We start from the raw sequence: 16,288 nt of genomic DNA, 5'->3' as shown, positions 1-16,288 counted from the left end.
ACATAACAAAAGCCACTATTTGCACATGTTTTTTGTTTCCCTCAAAACTCCCACCTTCTCTTCTAAGCCTTCTTTCCTCCATCTTTAGTTTGAGAAGTCGCTCTTGCCTCTCCCGTTCGCTCATCCGACGCCACTGCTCTGCTCCGATCTGCTTCATCAAGGCATCAGCCAAAACTTTGTCGCGAAGGGCGTCATATTTGTCCTCTAGCGCCTGAAGGTCAAAAAATTCGAACGTAAAAAACGCATAGTGCTTTGAGAGTGTTCCAGGTTTAGTTTAAAATGACTTAAGTCAAGTCATTCACAAGCTAAAGCTAGGGATGGCCGATAATATCGGGGAGAACCTTATATTAGGTAACAAACAGTGGGATTCAGCCGGTTCACACCGGTTCTATAGAACCGTCTCACCGAATTTTATGAGATCAGCGAACCGGTTAGCACTACTAATTACTGTCAATGGATTTTTGCATCTTATCTGACACACCGAATTTTAAGATTTTTGTTCAAAATGTGCAATGGTCAAGTTCGCACGCAACATAGTGTTAATTGTTTAAGTGTAATAATCATCCTTTGTGATTATTTGGCTGGGGGTATTATAGTATCGCATATTGTCAAATACCACGGTTGACGTTACGACATTAAGCTAAAATTTCAGCCATGGTTCAATACAACTTAGCGATTTCTAAATTTAAAGTAAAATTCTGAATTTTGGTGTAACGGAGCTCCAGCAAATCAGACATATTAAAAATACTGCATACCTGCATCAGCCTGTCATCGTCTGCCATTCCCTCGTATTTACAAAGCACGTTGAAGATATTCTCACAACTTTCCATGTGCGAAGTAATCTTATCCGAGGCAGAATCCACAAAGCAGTCATCTCCCTTAACATAACGGTACAGTAGGTGATAAACCTTTAAACTGGCGATTTACATTTGTTGGGATCTACAAAGCAGTGACATCCGTGATCTTAAACAAATCGGTGGTTATCAACCGTTATTACTTGTGGTTAGATCACTTAGAAAATTAACAAAATTGGTGACAAATTTTCTAAAAAGCAAACTCAACAATTACTATACTTCATGACAAGGCAAAGGTAAATATAATTGATTGTACGTATTCAAGTCTTAAAATTTTGCGTGTATGTCTAATAGTAATTCAAATGTTTATTAAATTGTGTATATTAGGAATATTTAAACGAGATTATCATTTTTAGAAAGTCAGTAACTCAAAAGGTGCTGGGCTCGTCCGGGAATTAAACCCGGGACCTCTCGCACCCGAAGCGAGAATCATACCCCTAGACCAACGAGCCGCACGATTACAGAATCACTGCTACAAAATATTTATAAGTCGCCAAGCATGATCTCCGTTGTATTTCTAAAAACCCTAAGGACCAGTATTGTCCTTCTAGTAATTGAAATGTTTTGTTTTGCCACCCTCAAGAATCTCAGTTCACTGCCGAGAAAACATTCGATTTCAATAACCTTACTTTAATTTTTTTTAATTTCAATAACCTTTTTCTTGAAATATTAAGATTTTTTTTTCATTTCAATAACTTTTTGGTTATTTTGTGTCAAAAATAAACACCATTTTTTGGTTGTTTTACTAAATTTTTACATATATTTCCACAAAAAATAAAATCGCAATATCTAGCGCCACCTACCTGCGTAAGGTTCTCCTGCCACTTAATGGCGTCGTCGAGCTGCTCCTCCTGCAGATCGGCGAGCAGCGAGATTATGACGTCATCATCAGTGACGTCATCGGCCAGGTTTCGCAAGATTTCCTGTCTTGCCACGTGCTTAATGGCGGATGCTTCTTCCAAAAGTGAAAGTAGATCGGCTTGTCCGTCTGAAAGGTGTTTTAAAGTAGAAAGAGGTTTTTGAAAAATGTTATACCAGGGGTTCATAAACTGGGTCCATGGACCCCTTGGGGATCCGTAAACTAATTTTAGGGGGTCCATGAAGGCCTAATGGAAATGTTGGTGTATATTTAAAATGTAATCAACTTTTTAAGGAAACGACTAAAGAAACATGTTGTTTTAGTTGATTTAGCATAAGTTTTACTTGAGTCAAGTAATCGACTTTAGTCATTACAGCATTGCTACAAACTGATTTATTCAATAGGGAGGGTCAATTCTGGTTAGAAAATCGAACTTCATCTCAACCGAAATAAAACTTAAAATTAATCAGGTGGAAGAGCACCTAAAAACATTTCTTTAGACAAAAAAGACGCAGCTTAAACAATGCAACTTTAAGACCAGACTGAAATGTGTAACAATAGAGCAACTATACGTTTGGACTATAACACCAAGGACCAAGCTTAACATAATTTAACTGAAAAGTTGTAAGATTTGTTTGGCAAGAAAATGCGAATACAGGTCTTAATATAGTTACCTTCTGTTCCAAGCTCCACGTTGCGTCGCTTCACGTTGATTTCCGCCAATCGCGTCACTCGCTCTTCTGACGTCATCGATGACGCGGCCTCGCGCAACTCCTGCGCAGTGACGTCACTCATAAGGTCACGGAACCTGAGCCACTCGGAGGGATAGGCTGCGCACAAGCGCGACTGCGCAGCTGAGGCGGTGGCGTTTGGCAAATCTTAAGAGAAAAGTTCAATTCATATTTTTGTCACTTTAGAATTTAGATGAAAAACAAAGTTCGCAAATTTGACGAGATTAAAAAACTAACAAAAACACAAACATCGTAATGAAATTTAAATCACAAGTATTTTGCATCTAGAGGTGGCTACGGGCATTTATTTTATAATTTGTGCTGTTGGATATGTTAAGCTTTAAAGCATAATTAATTAATTATTAGAATATTTAAGAAAAGGTTTGCAATTTTTTTGTAATTACTAAGCTGGGGATATTTTTTATAGTTTTGCGTTTTAAGTTTTTTTATTTTTTTAATTGTGATAATTTTCTTGACAAAATATATTTACAGAGTTTTATTTCAACAGTTTTTTTTAAATCGTGGATATTGTATATAATAAAAAAGGTAATTTTAGAGTTCGGTAGTCAGCTACTAAAAGGTAACGGGCTCGTCCGGGAATTGAACCCGGGACCTATCGCACCCGAAGCGAGAATCATACCCCTAGACCAACGAGCCGCACGGATCTACAGTCTCTGCTACAAAATATTTGTTAAGTCGTTAACCATATCTTCGTTGCACTTAAAAAATCCTTAAGAACCAGTAATTATCGGATTAACACGGAATGGCGATTTACATTGCAGCTAATTTGTACTTACTGAATTCCATCTGTGGGTTTAAATTGAATGGAGCAGTCAGCTGAAATCTTTCTTGCGTTGATCGAATGAAGCGTTTCATATCTTGCCGCAATCTGTAAAGGAATTAAATCACGGTAAACGCGCACGTAGAACAGAACCGGTGGAATTAAAAGATGTATATAACTAGTGTAATAAAAATAATGAATTGATACAACTAAGAACTACGTAATCTGGCCCTCAGTACGAGCGTATTATAGCAAGGACGCTATTTTTCAATTTATTTCTATACAGGAGAAATTTTTAGGGCTGTTTTAACACGGAATATTGTGACTAAAAATAGCGCTTAAAAAAATATTAAAATCGGCGTTTTAATCTTAAAATATAGCAAGCAAATTGTATTACGTAAAGAGATTTAATAAAAATATTCTGATATGCATTTTCAAACAAGATTAAAACAATTGTTTGCTAAAATTTATATCAAGCCATAGTAGAAACCAAAAAAATACAGTAATAAACTCAGGTAAACTATGCACGGATCTATAATGAAGCTTGATAATAAATTGCAAAGCCAAAAAGGTCGAGTAGAACGACAGCATCTTGATTGAGGCGTTTCTATACGCACTTGTATCATCTTAACTAAGATGTATATATCAAAATGATATCGATATACGCGGCCTTATTGTCTTTAAATTCATTCTCAAGCTTCAACAAACTTTAATTCCAAACAATTATAAATTTAGGAAACTTTCATCACCTGACGCGCATCTCCTTGCCAATCAGCTTCCTCTCCATAGCAACCATTTCGACGGCCGCCGACACAAACGTGACGTCACTGTCGATCAATGACGTCATCCAAGATTGCCTGGCACTTTCAGCCGACGTCAAACCGATGACGTCATTGGATTCTTTGACCAGTTTTGCGAACAGATCGATTTCGTCATTGCATCTTCGTTCCAGTTCGGTGATCACGTTACGCTCCAATGCATCGGCGAGCTGTGCTTCGTCAAGCGTGACGCGCTTTTCTGAGTCCTGATTGGCTGAGGCGGCCGAGCGGAACGAAGATAGCAAGGGACCAAAGAGCTCGAGAGAGGAATAAACTACCTGGATAAATTTTTAGAAGAATACTTTAAACATTATGTTACCATTCCGTGCTTATTTCTAAGAAATGTGCTTGTTTTTAGTTGTGTACTAATTTGTCTTTGGTGTAAGAATGTTTTCTGTCAATTCGATTTATTCGACCAATGAGATTAAATTACCAACTAATTGCTATGATAAAGGAGTAAGACAACTTTGTTCATCATTTATTTATTAATTAATTAGGTCAACTGACCAATAATTTATTAATTCATCTTTAGTTTTTTGATCAAACAAAACGAACATTTTCTACATATAGTTACAAATAATCGATTGTTGTCCTTCAAAATGCTGCAGTCTACAGGTGTAAAAGTGCTAGTAATCAAGTTTGAAACATTCCTTGATGCTATATTGAAGCGTATTATAACATATTATTTAAATCTGTATAGCAGTTAATAATAATATTTTAACCTATAAATTACACTTTAGAAGCATTACTGAAAAGCTTACATTTAATAATTACGTCATCACAAAGTAGCGTGCTTTTTATTCGCCAGGCGTTAATGCTGTATATAATTCTTAAATAGTCAGCTCATTTTGTTACTGTGTAGCAAAAGAGCTGCTTCTTTTGCATAAACACAAGCCAGAGCACGAACCTTGAGCTTGTCATAGAAATCTTGCTGCCCCTTCTCTTTTCCTCTCAGCTCCTGCTCCTCCTCGATATACCGCACGAGGGCGCTGACTCTCTCTTCCTTTTCGGTGATTCCCCTTCGCTTTAAAGCCTCTTCGAACAACTTGGCTCGCAAAACATCGTACCTGGTGAAAACGTTCGTCAACGATTAACAGTAAAAACGAAATGATGTCCTTATATTTACCAATAGTATTTGGGAAATTAAATGAGAATTGAAAAAAATGCTCATCAAAATATCAGTAGTGGATATTTTAGATAACAGAAGGTGTTTAAGGTTTGGCTTTTTTATTTTGAAGGACAGCAACTATTTCATTTAGGTTTGTAAAAAATAATTGTCTCTGTAGTTATTCATTTAGGTTATATTTTAAAAGTTGTCAGATAAATTTGAGAAATCGTTTCGGCCCCTTTAAAACAAGTAATAAACACTAAAAATTACAGAAAAAAATGATTACTATTGGTATTGTAATATTAGCACAACTAATAAAGTAAACCGTTTGGCACTTATTGAGATTTTTTTATTTATTTAGATAAAATAGTATCGACATTTTTAAATTGTAAGAGACATCAACTTCTAATAATGCCAGTAAGCAGTTCGTCACGAAGGTTAATTAGTTCCTACACACCCCAAGTTGATACACCACAAAAACTAAAACGAATTAGAACCATTAAAAGCTTCCTTCTTATTTAGCATAGGCTTAATAACTAAAATACAATAAAAGCAAATATGTTGCAAAACTTACTTTTTGTTGATTACGTCTCGTAGTTTTTGTTCCTCTGGGCTGACAACAGGTTGTACAACTGCAGGTTGTACAACTGCCGCTGGTTCTGGCTCGTGGAAGAGTAGAGAACCTATGCTACTCAACATTTGGTCGCGCACTACTCGGTACTCGGACTTGCGAAGTCGGTACAACTCGTCCGGTGTCTGAAAGGTGAGTTTAAATTATATACATGACTATCTATAGTTCACAAGCCTCTGATGTTATCAGTAATGTTGTGACTTAAGTCAATTAACGACAACTCGTCCGATGTCTGCAAGGCGAGTTTGCGAGTTATGACAGTAAATCCATTTTGTTGGCTACATTACTATTACTTCGATAAGCACAGTCTAAAATATTTAATCATGCTGTTATAGAGCCAAAAAGAAAGAAATATACAGGAATTTTACCCCTCCAAGCACAAATATGACCCCTAAAATGAGAAAAAGGTATCGGGCTCGTCCGGGAATTGAACCCGGGACCTCTCGCACCCGAAGCGAGAATCATACCCCTAGACCAACGAGCCGCACGCCCTAGCTCAGTCGAACCACGCACTATATTCTCTGGCTACCAACTCTAAGGCTTTTACTGGATTGGACAATGGGTTAAAATCTAAGTATATGTTTTTGTTTGTGTAACTTACATTTAGCAAACCGATTTTGCTACACGACACATTTTTTATCATTATTGAGGTTATGACAGCGTTATTTTGATTAGTAAATCGTGTAAAACCTTAATTAAACATACTATAGGCAACAAAAAGTAGCGTAAGTTGTGGAATTTTGGTTTTATTATACCCTATTGTTCAATATGTTGATATAGAATCAAATAGAAGGTTTGGAGGTTTAATAGAATCCAAAAAATTGACATTCTCAGTGACGGTAAATGAGTCATCGTGTCTGTCCTATATATAGTCGGTTTAGACACACTTACTCGTGCGGCTCGTTGGTCTAGGGGTATGATTCTCGCTTTGGGTGCGAGAGGTCCCGGGTTCAAATCCCGGACGAGCCCGATCTTTTGCCAATTTATCATGACAGTCAGTAGTAAATTCTGGGTTTAATGGGATTACACTTTAGCGAATTGTACACCTAAATTTACTAAAAATTTATCAGTTGTCCATGTTTTAAATCCGCTTAGAAAACCAAACCAAATTCTAGCAATTTGTCCATACAATTCGGCCTGAGAGCAATTTTATATGTCTTTTAAGTCAGTTTAACTTAAATTATGATATTTAGGTAACAATGCAAACCTAAAGGGGATATTTTATAAACTTAGAAGGATAAAAAAAACTATATAACTAAACTTATAGGTTTAAAGAGCTTCAAATGAAACTATTATGTTTCAGTTGAAGGTATTTTCTACCACCGGTTTGAAATATTTCAAAATAAAATATTAAGCAAATACTGGGACAGTTGCTGTGTTATAAATTTTCACTATTACTTGGTATCCCAAAGTATGAGGGAAGAAATTAAACTCCAGTGGCCCAACAAAGTGTAAAAGCAAATAATTCCGACGTCAATCGCCAAACAAAGCCATGGCGACATTCAAAATATTGAAACCGGTCGTCGACAAACAGTCACTGTGTCTTTGACGACGAAACAATGCTAAGACAAAGGCAAACAGTAAACCATCACTGTGACGCAAACACAAGCCAAACAATCCCGCCTACAGTGAGGCTAGGAAACTAGTATAGAATCCACGGCGATTGAGTGTGCGGCTCGTTGGTCTAGGGGTATGATTCTCGCTTAGGGTGCGAGAGGTCCCGGGTTCAAATCCCGGACGAGCCCTGATTCTCTTTTTCGCTTTTGATTGAAATTTTCAAAGTGTTAAAGAATTCCTTTGCCCCATGGCTCCACAATTTCAAAGTTTTTTCTTCTGTAATCTGTTATCTAAATATACTTAAACTTGCAAAAAATTCTAGCTTTTATAGCTTTAGAAAATAGTAAAATATAAATTTTGAAGGTCTAAAGAAGAACGAAAATCAATTTTTAGTTCTTCAGATAAATTATTAAAAACGAGTTAAATAAGGTGGCTGACCAAACATTATTACATTTCGAATGATCTTTAACTCGTTTAAGTGCAAAATCGTAATATTAAGTAAGATTTTTGAACCTGGTATCTACTGTCAAAACTTTTATCGTAAAGGTGTTTTGATGTTTAATGCTCGAAAAAAATTGCAGAGAGTACGCCTATGATTAAACATACTAAAGACTATTTCTAACCATTTTGTAATAAAAAACGAAGTTTATTGCATGTATTAGTTTGCCTTTGATTTAGAAACAAGATATATAAACTCTAATGTTTAAAAACATTCCCCAAAAAGTTAGAACTTTAAAACAGTAAGGATTGTTAAATCATTGTATTCTGAAATTTGTCATGAATAGAAAAATCCCATCCTATAGTAGGTTACTCAAAAATAATACACCATAAACAGACAACCCTGTTGTACATTACACAACATAGAGGTATTTCAACTATTTCATTTAACTCATTCTGTATGGATATTGTCGTTTGTATAATTACTGAATTGATGCAGGAGTTGGCTCACACTAGACGTGTTTTACTTCTGGCGTTGGCGTCTGGCGCAAAACGCTAGCGTCGTCCAATGCACACATAACGCGTTGCCAGCGTTAACGGCAAATTTTCTCGCTTCTAACCGAAAGCGTCAAATTTGAAATATTCAACTTTCCGCAACCGAAAGTGTTTTTTACGCTTTAGGCGTCAATGTTTCCCGTTAACAAAAACGCGTCTAGTGTGAACTAACTTAAAACTGTACAGTACTTTTTACTTGCCTTTCAATAATTAAAGAAAGCCAAAGGTGAAAAAGTTTGAAAATCACTGACCTAGGGTCCTACAATGGTTTTAATTATTCCCCAAAAATATAATTCACACTTAATTTTTACCTTTTTATACTTAAAACCTAATTTTTCACACTTAAAATATTCTCACCATTTCTTTCATTTTATCAGTCAACTGCTGGTAGCGTAAATCTTGTACAGTTTGTAGTTGACCAAGAACAACCGAGAATAATTCCGATTCCTTCTTGCTGTTGTGTTGCTTGCGGAGCAATTGGACGTAGATTGCACAGGCCTCGTGTAACACAGAGAGGTGACCAGTCTTGGAATCACCCTGAAATTAGTCAATTATTGTAATTTTAATAAATTTAAATTTGCAAGTTATAGGAGAATTTCTCTCAGAAGATAGATTCAAGTGTTCTTTCGCAGCCGAAAATTTCCCAAAAGAAATAGAGAATTTTGAAGTGTGGTAAACAGGTCGTTTGTGAAATAACTAAAATCCAAAAGTCAAGTCATTTGTAAAACAACTTGAGTCCTAGTCAAGTCTTTAAAAAAAATAATAAGTCAAGTTATCAGTTGTCCAAGTCAATTCCCAGTCAAGTCATTGTTAGAGCAAGTCATTTTCAAGTCAAATCACTGATATATAATAATAAAACTACAAGCCATTAAAATTGGTAAACTCGTCCGATTATGAGCAATATAATTCAAAAACAACAAAACAACAAAACATGTAGCGGCCTAATCGTTTCCCGAAAATTTCGCAAACAAGAAATATGGAATTTTAGTCTAACTGTTGCAATGATGCTGTAAAATATATCGGTCCAAATAAGATAAACGCAAAATGTTTACCTTGTAAAACGAGGTATTCGGTGATAAACAAGAACTGACACTGAGTTGTTAATAATAATTAAAAAAGCGTTTTTAGTTTAATCCCGGAATACACATATTGATAAATTAACAGAAACTAAAAAAATACATTGTATCTCTGCTCCGTTTATTTCAAGTTTGAGGAATCGATCTAACTGCAGAAATTACGGTTATTTTTACATTTCTAGGTGAAGAAGTTAAGGTTCATTAAAATTTCTTAGCGGTCATCAAAATCAAACCTTTAAAAAAATAACCAAGAAAAACAAATGTAAGAAAAATGCGCGCCTACAGCAACAAAAACAGGCGCTGGTATTTTTTTAGCATTACTTACAGCAAGTGATTTGGTTAACATTCCTTGTTTCCAGTTGTCGTAAAGTTCACGCAGTCGTTCCATTTCTCCCTTCAAACCCTCTTCATTCATCGACGGAAAACGAGTGTGATTTTCTGTCTTGTTGTGAAGGAAGTGGATCAGCATCTGGAAATAAATAGAAGTTGTGCTATTAGGCCCGCAACAGTTCTATATTGAGGAACTACCCACACCGATATTGATTTTACTGCCTAACTTTATCCGTGCCTACAAAATATCAGCATATGAAAACAGCAAGAAGCAAAGTTCCACATCAATTAACTTAAGTGACTGTCTTTGCATGAATTAGATTGACCAATACTTATATTTTTTACTGATTTGAAGGTCTATCCACCACGACTTAAGTTATACTTAAGTCATGCAAATTACTTGACTGTGAAGTTAAGGACTTATTATAAAAGTGCACTTAAGCCAAGTCAGTTTGCCTTAAAGTCTTGAGTCAAGTCAAGTCACCTAAAAATAGTGACTTAAGTGCACTTGAGCCAAAAAACGTCATTTTGCCCCAAAGTGTTTAACTCACCTGAGTAATTGTAAGCCATTACTACACTGTTAACTAAAGCGTAACATTCTATATTGGTAAGTTGCGTAAAGAAAAGTTGCATACTTTACGTTGTAGAAAGAAACACATGTACGGGTTAAAGTGAAATAAATTTTCACACTTTTGAGCTTACGAGTTGTAAAATTTCAAAAGGTTAGTTTTATGAACGCACCTCTCGCTCAAATTCGTTCCCAGCCTCGAGCAAACGCACAAGTTCCATCCAAGCAGCCACAAGTCCCATATCCTTCGCTTGTGAGATTCCTGCAAGTCGTTCCAGCACATCTGGAGCCTTGTGCTGCTTCTGCTGGGATTTTGTAAGTCGGATGCGCTCAATTGCAAGTCGCTCTTGTCGAACTTCGTCGGCGCTAAACCTGGGATTATAAGATTGTGCGTTTGATATATAACAAGCCAGTTGAGACGGAAGAAAATAAACACTTTTTTACACGGCTCAATTTACAAATCTGTGTCAACAGCCAACTTAGTATGACCTGAATATTTAGGTAAAAAATAACAAAACAATACATACAATGCTTTTTTACGATTCTTTTATTTTTAAACGAAGTTATGAATTAGGTATGTTTAATGGTTTAATACTCCAGTCAGAGACCATGAGCCGCATTTCTTACTTAGTTAAATGCAAAGAACCACATTACACAGAAATGCATATCTCCTATTTTTATACTTATAGACATGTCTTTGCTCAGCTAGATACGCTGAACATTAAATGCGAAATGTTATTCATTGTGTTTGATTAGGTAAATAAACACCATCGCGCTGTTAAAACTTCTAAAATCTTTTGACATGATTTTAACAAAAGAGCTAACCTCTGAGTCGTAACGGACAATATCCTGTAACTCAATAAACTAAATTAAAAATATGCATTAAAAAAAAACTCAAAAACTGAATGAATGGAAGAGCCGCATAAAATCCGGGCTAACCGCGGGCCCATCAACATTCCCCTGCACCAGTCTTATAACAGTGCTTTCTAATTCACGACCAATAGACCGTCAAACAAGAACACACTTTCCCACCTGGTTGGGTCAAATTCCTGTTTTCTTTCAGCGACAGCGACCCCAGATGCCGCCGGGTCAAAGTTCATGGCGAGCACCAAGTCCGGCCCGAGGTCATGACCTTCACGTGCCCTCTCCGACTGCCGGTAGAGGGCAGCAAATAGCGCGATCTTCTCGGAGTTCGCGTTGGGAAGAGATGCGATGCTCTTGAGTCGGAGGAGAATGTGATCTTTCTCCAGTTTCTGTCTTCGCCAGAGGGCAGTAAGGAGATGTCCGCTCGTGGTTGAAGCATCTGGGAAAAAATAAGAACGAAATTCTAATAGCAAAATTAAAAAAAAAAGTTTTATTTTTATTAGAAAAAATTATCTAATCAAGTTTATTAGTCTCAGAACAAACGTAATTGAAAAAGTTTATTTGGTGCTAAAAAAGGTTTTTAGCGTTCAAAAAACTAAAAGAAACATTTCTGATTTTGTCTTAAAAAAATATAAACAAAACAATCGTTAGTGCTTGAAAATATTTTTTTAAACAAACAAGTTTTTTTAAAAAGGCAAGAGGTAAAATATAAACCAAACAAGAAAAAGTAAAATAATACAAAAAAGTTACTCAGCTTTAGAAAAAGTTGTTTAGCCTAAAATAAAGCTTAATGGTATTAATAACAAACAAACAATTTTTTTACATACTTCGCATATTCTCCAGATTTTCCCTCTCAAATATTTCTCTGATCTCAGATGACGACTTTCCCTCTTTGACAAAGTCATCGTATCTTCTCTTGCTTTCTTCCCATTGTAGCTGATAGGACTCTGCAGTGTCGCCCATAAGAACGCCAAGACTGTGGCTGAATAGCAATAATATAAGAGGTTAGGGTCGAATCTTAAAATTTAATTTAGTTTCATATTGAATATAGATAGATTTAATGACATTATACTAAAAGTCTTAGAATGGCGAAAGGCAACTAATTTTTCTTTAAAAAAAGTCTAAAACTGTCATATAATTCGATTTATAATTAGCAATGAGGCAATCAATATTTTTGAAATCATATTACTAAATTCCACTATTTAAAAAAACAGCTAATGCATTATCTTTGTCATCCTTGGTATAAATAAAACTAAAATGTTGTTTAATTAACTTACTTGTAAGACAGAGTTCCTCCGTACAAGAAAGAAGCATCTTCTTCTAGAGTTTCGGAACGACGCAATTCCTTTTCCTTGCTCTGTACTTCTGAAAACTTTTCGTGCATGTCAGCCATAGAAACTTTACGACGATCCGACTCATTCTCTGGAAAATAATAATCCGTAAGTTAATAAAATTATTTGCAGGCAAACATAAAACATTTAAATCAGAATTTTTTTGTCGAACAAAAAATCAAATATTTAAACAATTTCATTTATTGTGACACTCAAGTTATTCTAGAAACATCACAAGAAAAAAATATGGTAAAAATAACATTGAAACACATCTATTGAGTAGTTTTAGTTTTGAAAAGTAATAAAAATAAAGTTAATATTTTAAACTGCAAATATAAAGCAATCACAATGAAAAAAATATATGTAGTAATTACAAGGAGTTCCTAAACATTGCAAAAAACATTACCAAAATTTTAAGGATTCTGCAAAACAAATATGAAAAACAATTGGTTTAGTTTTACAACTACTTAAATAAATATTCTAAGTTTCTTATTAAAAATAAAGGTTAAAAAAATATTTTATTTTACTAACCACTTTGTAGCTTCACCATCTCCCACATAAGTTTGTTTCTGAGCAAGTCATACTTTTCATCTAGTGCAGAAACAAGTTCGGTGACGGTAACTTCATCTTTCGACAAAATGTTATCCAACATTTCCATTTCTGTGCCATCGTCATGGATGACCGCTTCCACTCCGGCAACATTCCATCTAAGTTTAAGATTTTTTAATTTTCAAGCAATAAAACCATTATTTTAAGTCAGGGCTTGCCAAGCTGTGTTTTTCTACCAATATTTTTTATTATTCATAGACTATTTATTTTATTTTGCAACAATATTGAACAGGGTATGAAAAACTTTAAAATATGTCCAAATTATTACACTTTAGTATTGCGTGGGCTAAAAGTTTGTGTGGCGCATCTCAATAAAAAGTGAAAAAAATTGGTGCATAGAAACAAAAGTTTGGCCACTCCTGTACTGGGGGTGCTCTATTATAAGTAATCTGCCAACATTGACCAACAAATACCTTTCGGTGGGAATAGAAACAAGTTTTGTTGATTTTATTTAACAATCCATTTGAGTAGAGACTTCTATCTCTGGTTTGAACTTTATTAAAATAGCTGTTTAGAGTAAAAAACAGTTTACCTATATACAAATTTTGGACCAACTGTAGAAACTTTGAACCATTTGATTTTAGATTTCTTTAGTGATTTGGATATAATAAGTGGTAGTCAGTAATAGCCAAGAATTAACTGGATTCCATGTTTACTTACCTATTGGCAAGTCTGTTTGCCTGATATTGCACATCATCCTGATATTGTTGTCTATCCTTTAGTTGTGCCGTTGCATAACTTTCATCGTTCTACAATACAAATAAATGCTTTAAAAAACACAAATATTTAGCTGACGATACATTATAAATCCCCAATTTATATATCATAAAAGCACTTTTTGAACAGGTTTATGTTAACAGAGATTTGACCATATATTTTAATTAATTTAACAAACATTTCAAATATTAAAAATTGGACAAGGAATAAATTAATAGAAGCATGTGAGTGTCAAAATACCTCAAGTGATTCTTTGTAGAACTGGTAATCATTGAACGAGGCCTCTGCAGCCCTGTTCGAAACTGCATCAAACTCTACTCGGAACTCGTTGTCGTTTTTCATTGGCTTGAAAGAAGTGCCTAAATACACATGTTCTAAATTACATTCTTACATAACTCTAGTTAACATAATAATCAAATAAGGGTATACATACTATTTATTTGAATATTACAGGATACAAAATAAAATTAAGATGAAAAAATAGACCTTAAAACAGCACCATAGCTTTTATATTGCTAATTTTACTGTTTTTACCAAAGCTTACAATATTTGAACACACAGAGTTTCTTTATATCTTAAAAAGTGATTTTAGTTGAGTTTTTGTTAATACTGACCTGGTTGGAAATAAAGGTATCCCTTAAATTCTTCCCAAGAAACATTTCCAGCATTTTGCCTCGAATTGGTCCACTGTCTCCAAGACTGGAGGGAGAATTCTGAACTCTTCAAAGACCTAAATAATATTAATATACAGTCAAACACAATAGATAGCTTTACTAAGAATAACCTAAATAAATAAATCTAGTCCGACTATATTTTGTTCCCAAAAATTGCAAAATATAACCATTTTACCATATAAAACTTTTTGTACAGATCTATGTAAAACTGTTTATTGCTTCCGGAGTCCAAAATTTAATCTTTAAAACTCACAATTTACCAGCATTTAGACTTGAATCTTTTAAATAACAATTTTTACCTAGCCAGTAGTAAAGCACTGCTTAGTGTTATAGTGCCAGATCCATCAATATCCAGCCCCTTAAAATCCCAGTAAGCGTTAGATTCCTTGATTCTCGATTCTTCGAGTTTCAGCAAAACCTCCTGGAACTTGTTGGCAGAGCATTGAAGCTTGTTGCAAACTTTCTGTAAAACTGAATTAACCTGGAATAAAGTACAATTATATAGAGTTGAGCTTGAACATAATTAGATTTTTTTGTTAGATTATAAAACCATAAACATTACACAAGTCCTGTCTTGACAAGATCTCAGGGGTGTACACCTAAAAAAAATCTGTGTGACCGGGTGCACAACATAATTAACGTGCACCTGATTGTGAAACAATAGGAAAATCCGGCTGCTAACTTAATTTTTTAGGTTCCACGTTAGTCTGTTAAAAGGGATGCCTTGTATATGACATTTTATTGCGATACCAATACACCAGGTTGGAAAGTAAGGCCTGCAGTTTTCCGCTCAGCCGCGGTCATAGCCGCGCATTTTCAGATAAATCAACTTAAATAATGGCCAGCTGCGAAAAATTGCTCAAATGCGCAAAACTTACGTGGAGCTAACGGTTTTCAGTATAGTACTCCATTTTCAGCTGTGAAAATGGTACAAATAACGTTATCACAGCTGCGCAAATTTCGGCGAAAACGTAATTACAGCCGCACAATTTTAAGCGGCACAAACGTCTCCCCCACGCAAAATCCAAAGTTTCCAATCTGGCCAATACCCAATATTTCGAACATGAAGTATTTTAATAAATTACTATATAGAAATCCTTTTCATAGAAATCGCCACTTCATATCATTAACCATTCGCTGGAATTCCTATATAATTTGTTATTACATCAGCACCTTTCATCCTTGTATTGGACGAGTACTATCACTTGACACCGGGTATCAGCTTTAATCCTATTTAAATGGACATCCTTACTTCACTTCATTAGTAAATTGTAAATTTTTTGGCAAAAAAGCATAAATATAATCACAAAATAATAATTTAATGACCTAAAATAACCAAGTAATATTACCAGTGGTATTTCCACTTTGTGAAAGAACAGGTTTTCATAGAATCTTGCAATTTCGTCTGGTAACAAATAACCTTTCTTCTTAGCATCAAGAATCGCAAACATGGATTGAAAATCCTCGTCTAACTTCATTTTAACAACTTTAACACACTTTTACATAATATTACCTAACCTTAAGAAAAATGTCACTTAGATAACAGTGTTTGGCAAACTGAGAAACTGTTAATGGGATACATGATAAATAGCTAACTTTAAGGAATAAATTTAAGAATAGATATTGTTATTCCTAAACTAAAGAAACTGCACATGGAAGCTTAATTAATACCAAACTTCAAACACAAAACAACGCTTCAGACTACGCTGGTCTAGAATCCTACCGCAACGCACAATATTTGGGTTAGGGTGTGGGGTTAGCGTTTGGGTGGGTCAAGTATTATTATT

General features: G+C 34.9%; 1 protein-coding gene and 5 non-coding genes across 6 annotated transcripts in view; 2 read left to right on the top strand and 4 right to left on the bottom strand.

Annotated features, from left to right (window-relative positions):
* Window positions 1–16,009, bottom strand: part of LOC146163123 (uncharacterized) — a 46,775-nt gene extending 30,766 nt beyond the window's left edge. Inside the window, exons 1-20 of the mRNA XM_083382896.1 lie at window positions 15,851–16,009; window positions 14,801–14,982; window positions 14,442–14,557; window positions 14,068–14,186; window positions 13,771–13,859; window positions 13,033–13,208; window positions 12,448–12,592; window positions 11,998–12,152; window positions 11,339–11,609; window positions 10,480–10,678; window positions 9,734–9,877; window positions 8,690–8,869; window positions 5,726–5,907; window positions 4,947–5,110; window positions 3,975–4,317; window positions 3,242–3,333; window positions 2,388–2,591; window positions 1,654–1,842; window positions 756–874; window positions 55–211 (exon numbers count right to left, since the gene is read on the bottom strand). Of these exons, the coding sequence (XP_083239022.1) occupies window positions 55–211; window positions 756–874; window positions 1,654–1,842; window positions 2,388–2,591; window positions 3,242–3,333; window positions 3,975–4,317; window positions 4,947–5,110; window positions 5,726–5,907; window positions 8,690–8,869; window positions 9,734–9,877; window positions 10,480–10,678; window positions 11,339–11,609; window positions 11,998–12,152; window positions 12,448–12,592; window positions 13,033–13,208; window positions 13,771–13,859; window positions 14,068–14,186; window positions 14,442–14,557; window positions 14,801–14,982; window positions 15,851–15,979 (3,355 nt within the window). The 5' untranslated portion in view covers window positions 15,980–16,009. The remainder of the gene's footprint in view (window positions 1–54; window positions 212–755; window positions 875–1,653; window positions 1,843–2,387; window positions 2,592–3,241; window positions 3,334–3,974; window positions 4,318–4,946; window positions 5,111–5,725; window positions 5,908–8,689; window positions 8,870–9,733; window positions 9,878–10,479; window positions 10,679–11,338; window positions 11,610–11,997; window positions 12,153–12,447; window positions 12,593–13,032; window positions 13,209–13,770; window positions 13,860–14,067; window positions 14,187–14,441; window positions 14,558–14,800; window positions 14,983–15,850) is intronic.
* Window positions 1,235–1,306, bottom strand: Trnap-cgg (transfer RNA proline (anticodon CGG)). The gene has a single exon. It is a non-coding gene; the product is annotated as a tRNA-Pro (tRNA).
* Trnap-cgg (transfer RNA proline (anticodon CGG)) lies at window positions 3,030–3,101 on the bottom strand. Its single transcript has one exon. It is a non-coding gene; the product is annotated as a tRNA-Pro (tRNA).
* Window positions 6,195–6,266, bottom strand: Trnap-cgg (transfer RNA proline (anticodon CGG)). The gene has a single exon. It is a non-coding gene; the product is annotated as a tRNA-Pro (tRNA).
* Trnap-ugg (transfer RNA proline (anticodon UGG)) lies at window positions 6,680–6,751 on the top strand. Its single transcript has one exon. It is a non-coding gene; the product is annotated as a tRNA-Pro (tRNA).
* Trnap-agg (transfer RNA proline (anticodon AGG)) lies at window positions 7,456–7,527 on the top strand. Its single transcript has one exon. It is a non-coding gene; the product is annotated as a tRNA-Pro (tRNA).
* Window positions 16,010–16,288: the final 279 nt, after the last annotated feature.

Source organism: Ascidiella aspersa, chromosome 2 (genome assembly GCF_963924565.1).
Source record: "Ascidiella aspersa chromosome 2, kaAscAspe10.2, whole genome shotgun sequence".
Classification (NCBI taxonomy): Eukaryota; Metazoa; Chordata; class Ascidiacea; order Phlebobranchia; family Ascidiidae; genus Ascidiella; species Ascidiella aspersa.
Note: the sequence above shows the minus strand (reverse complement) of the source record. Positions and strands in the feature narration are given on the sequence as shown.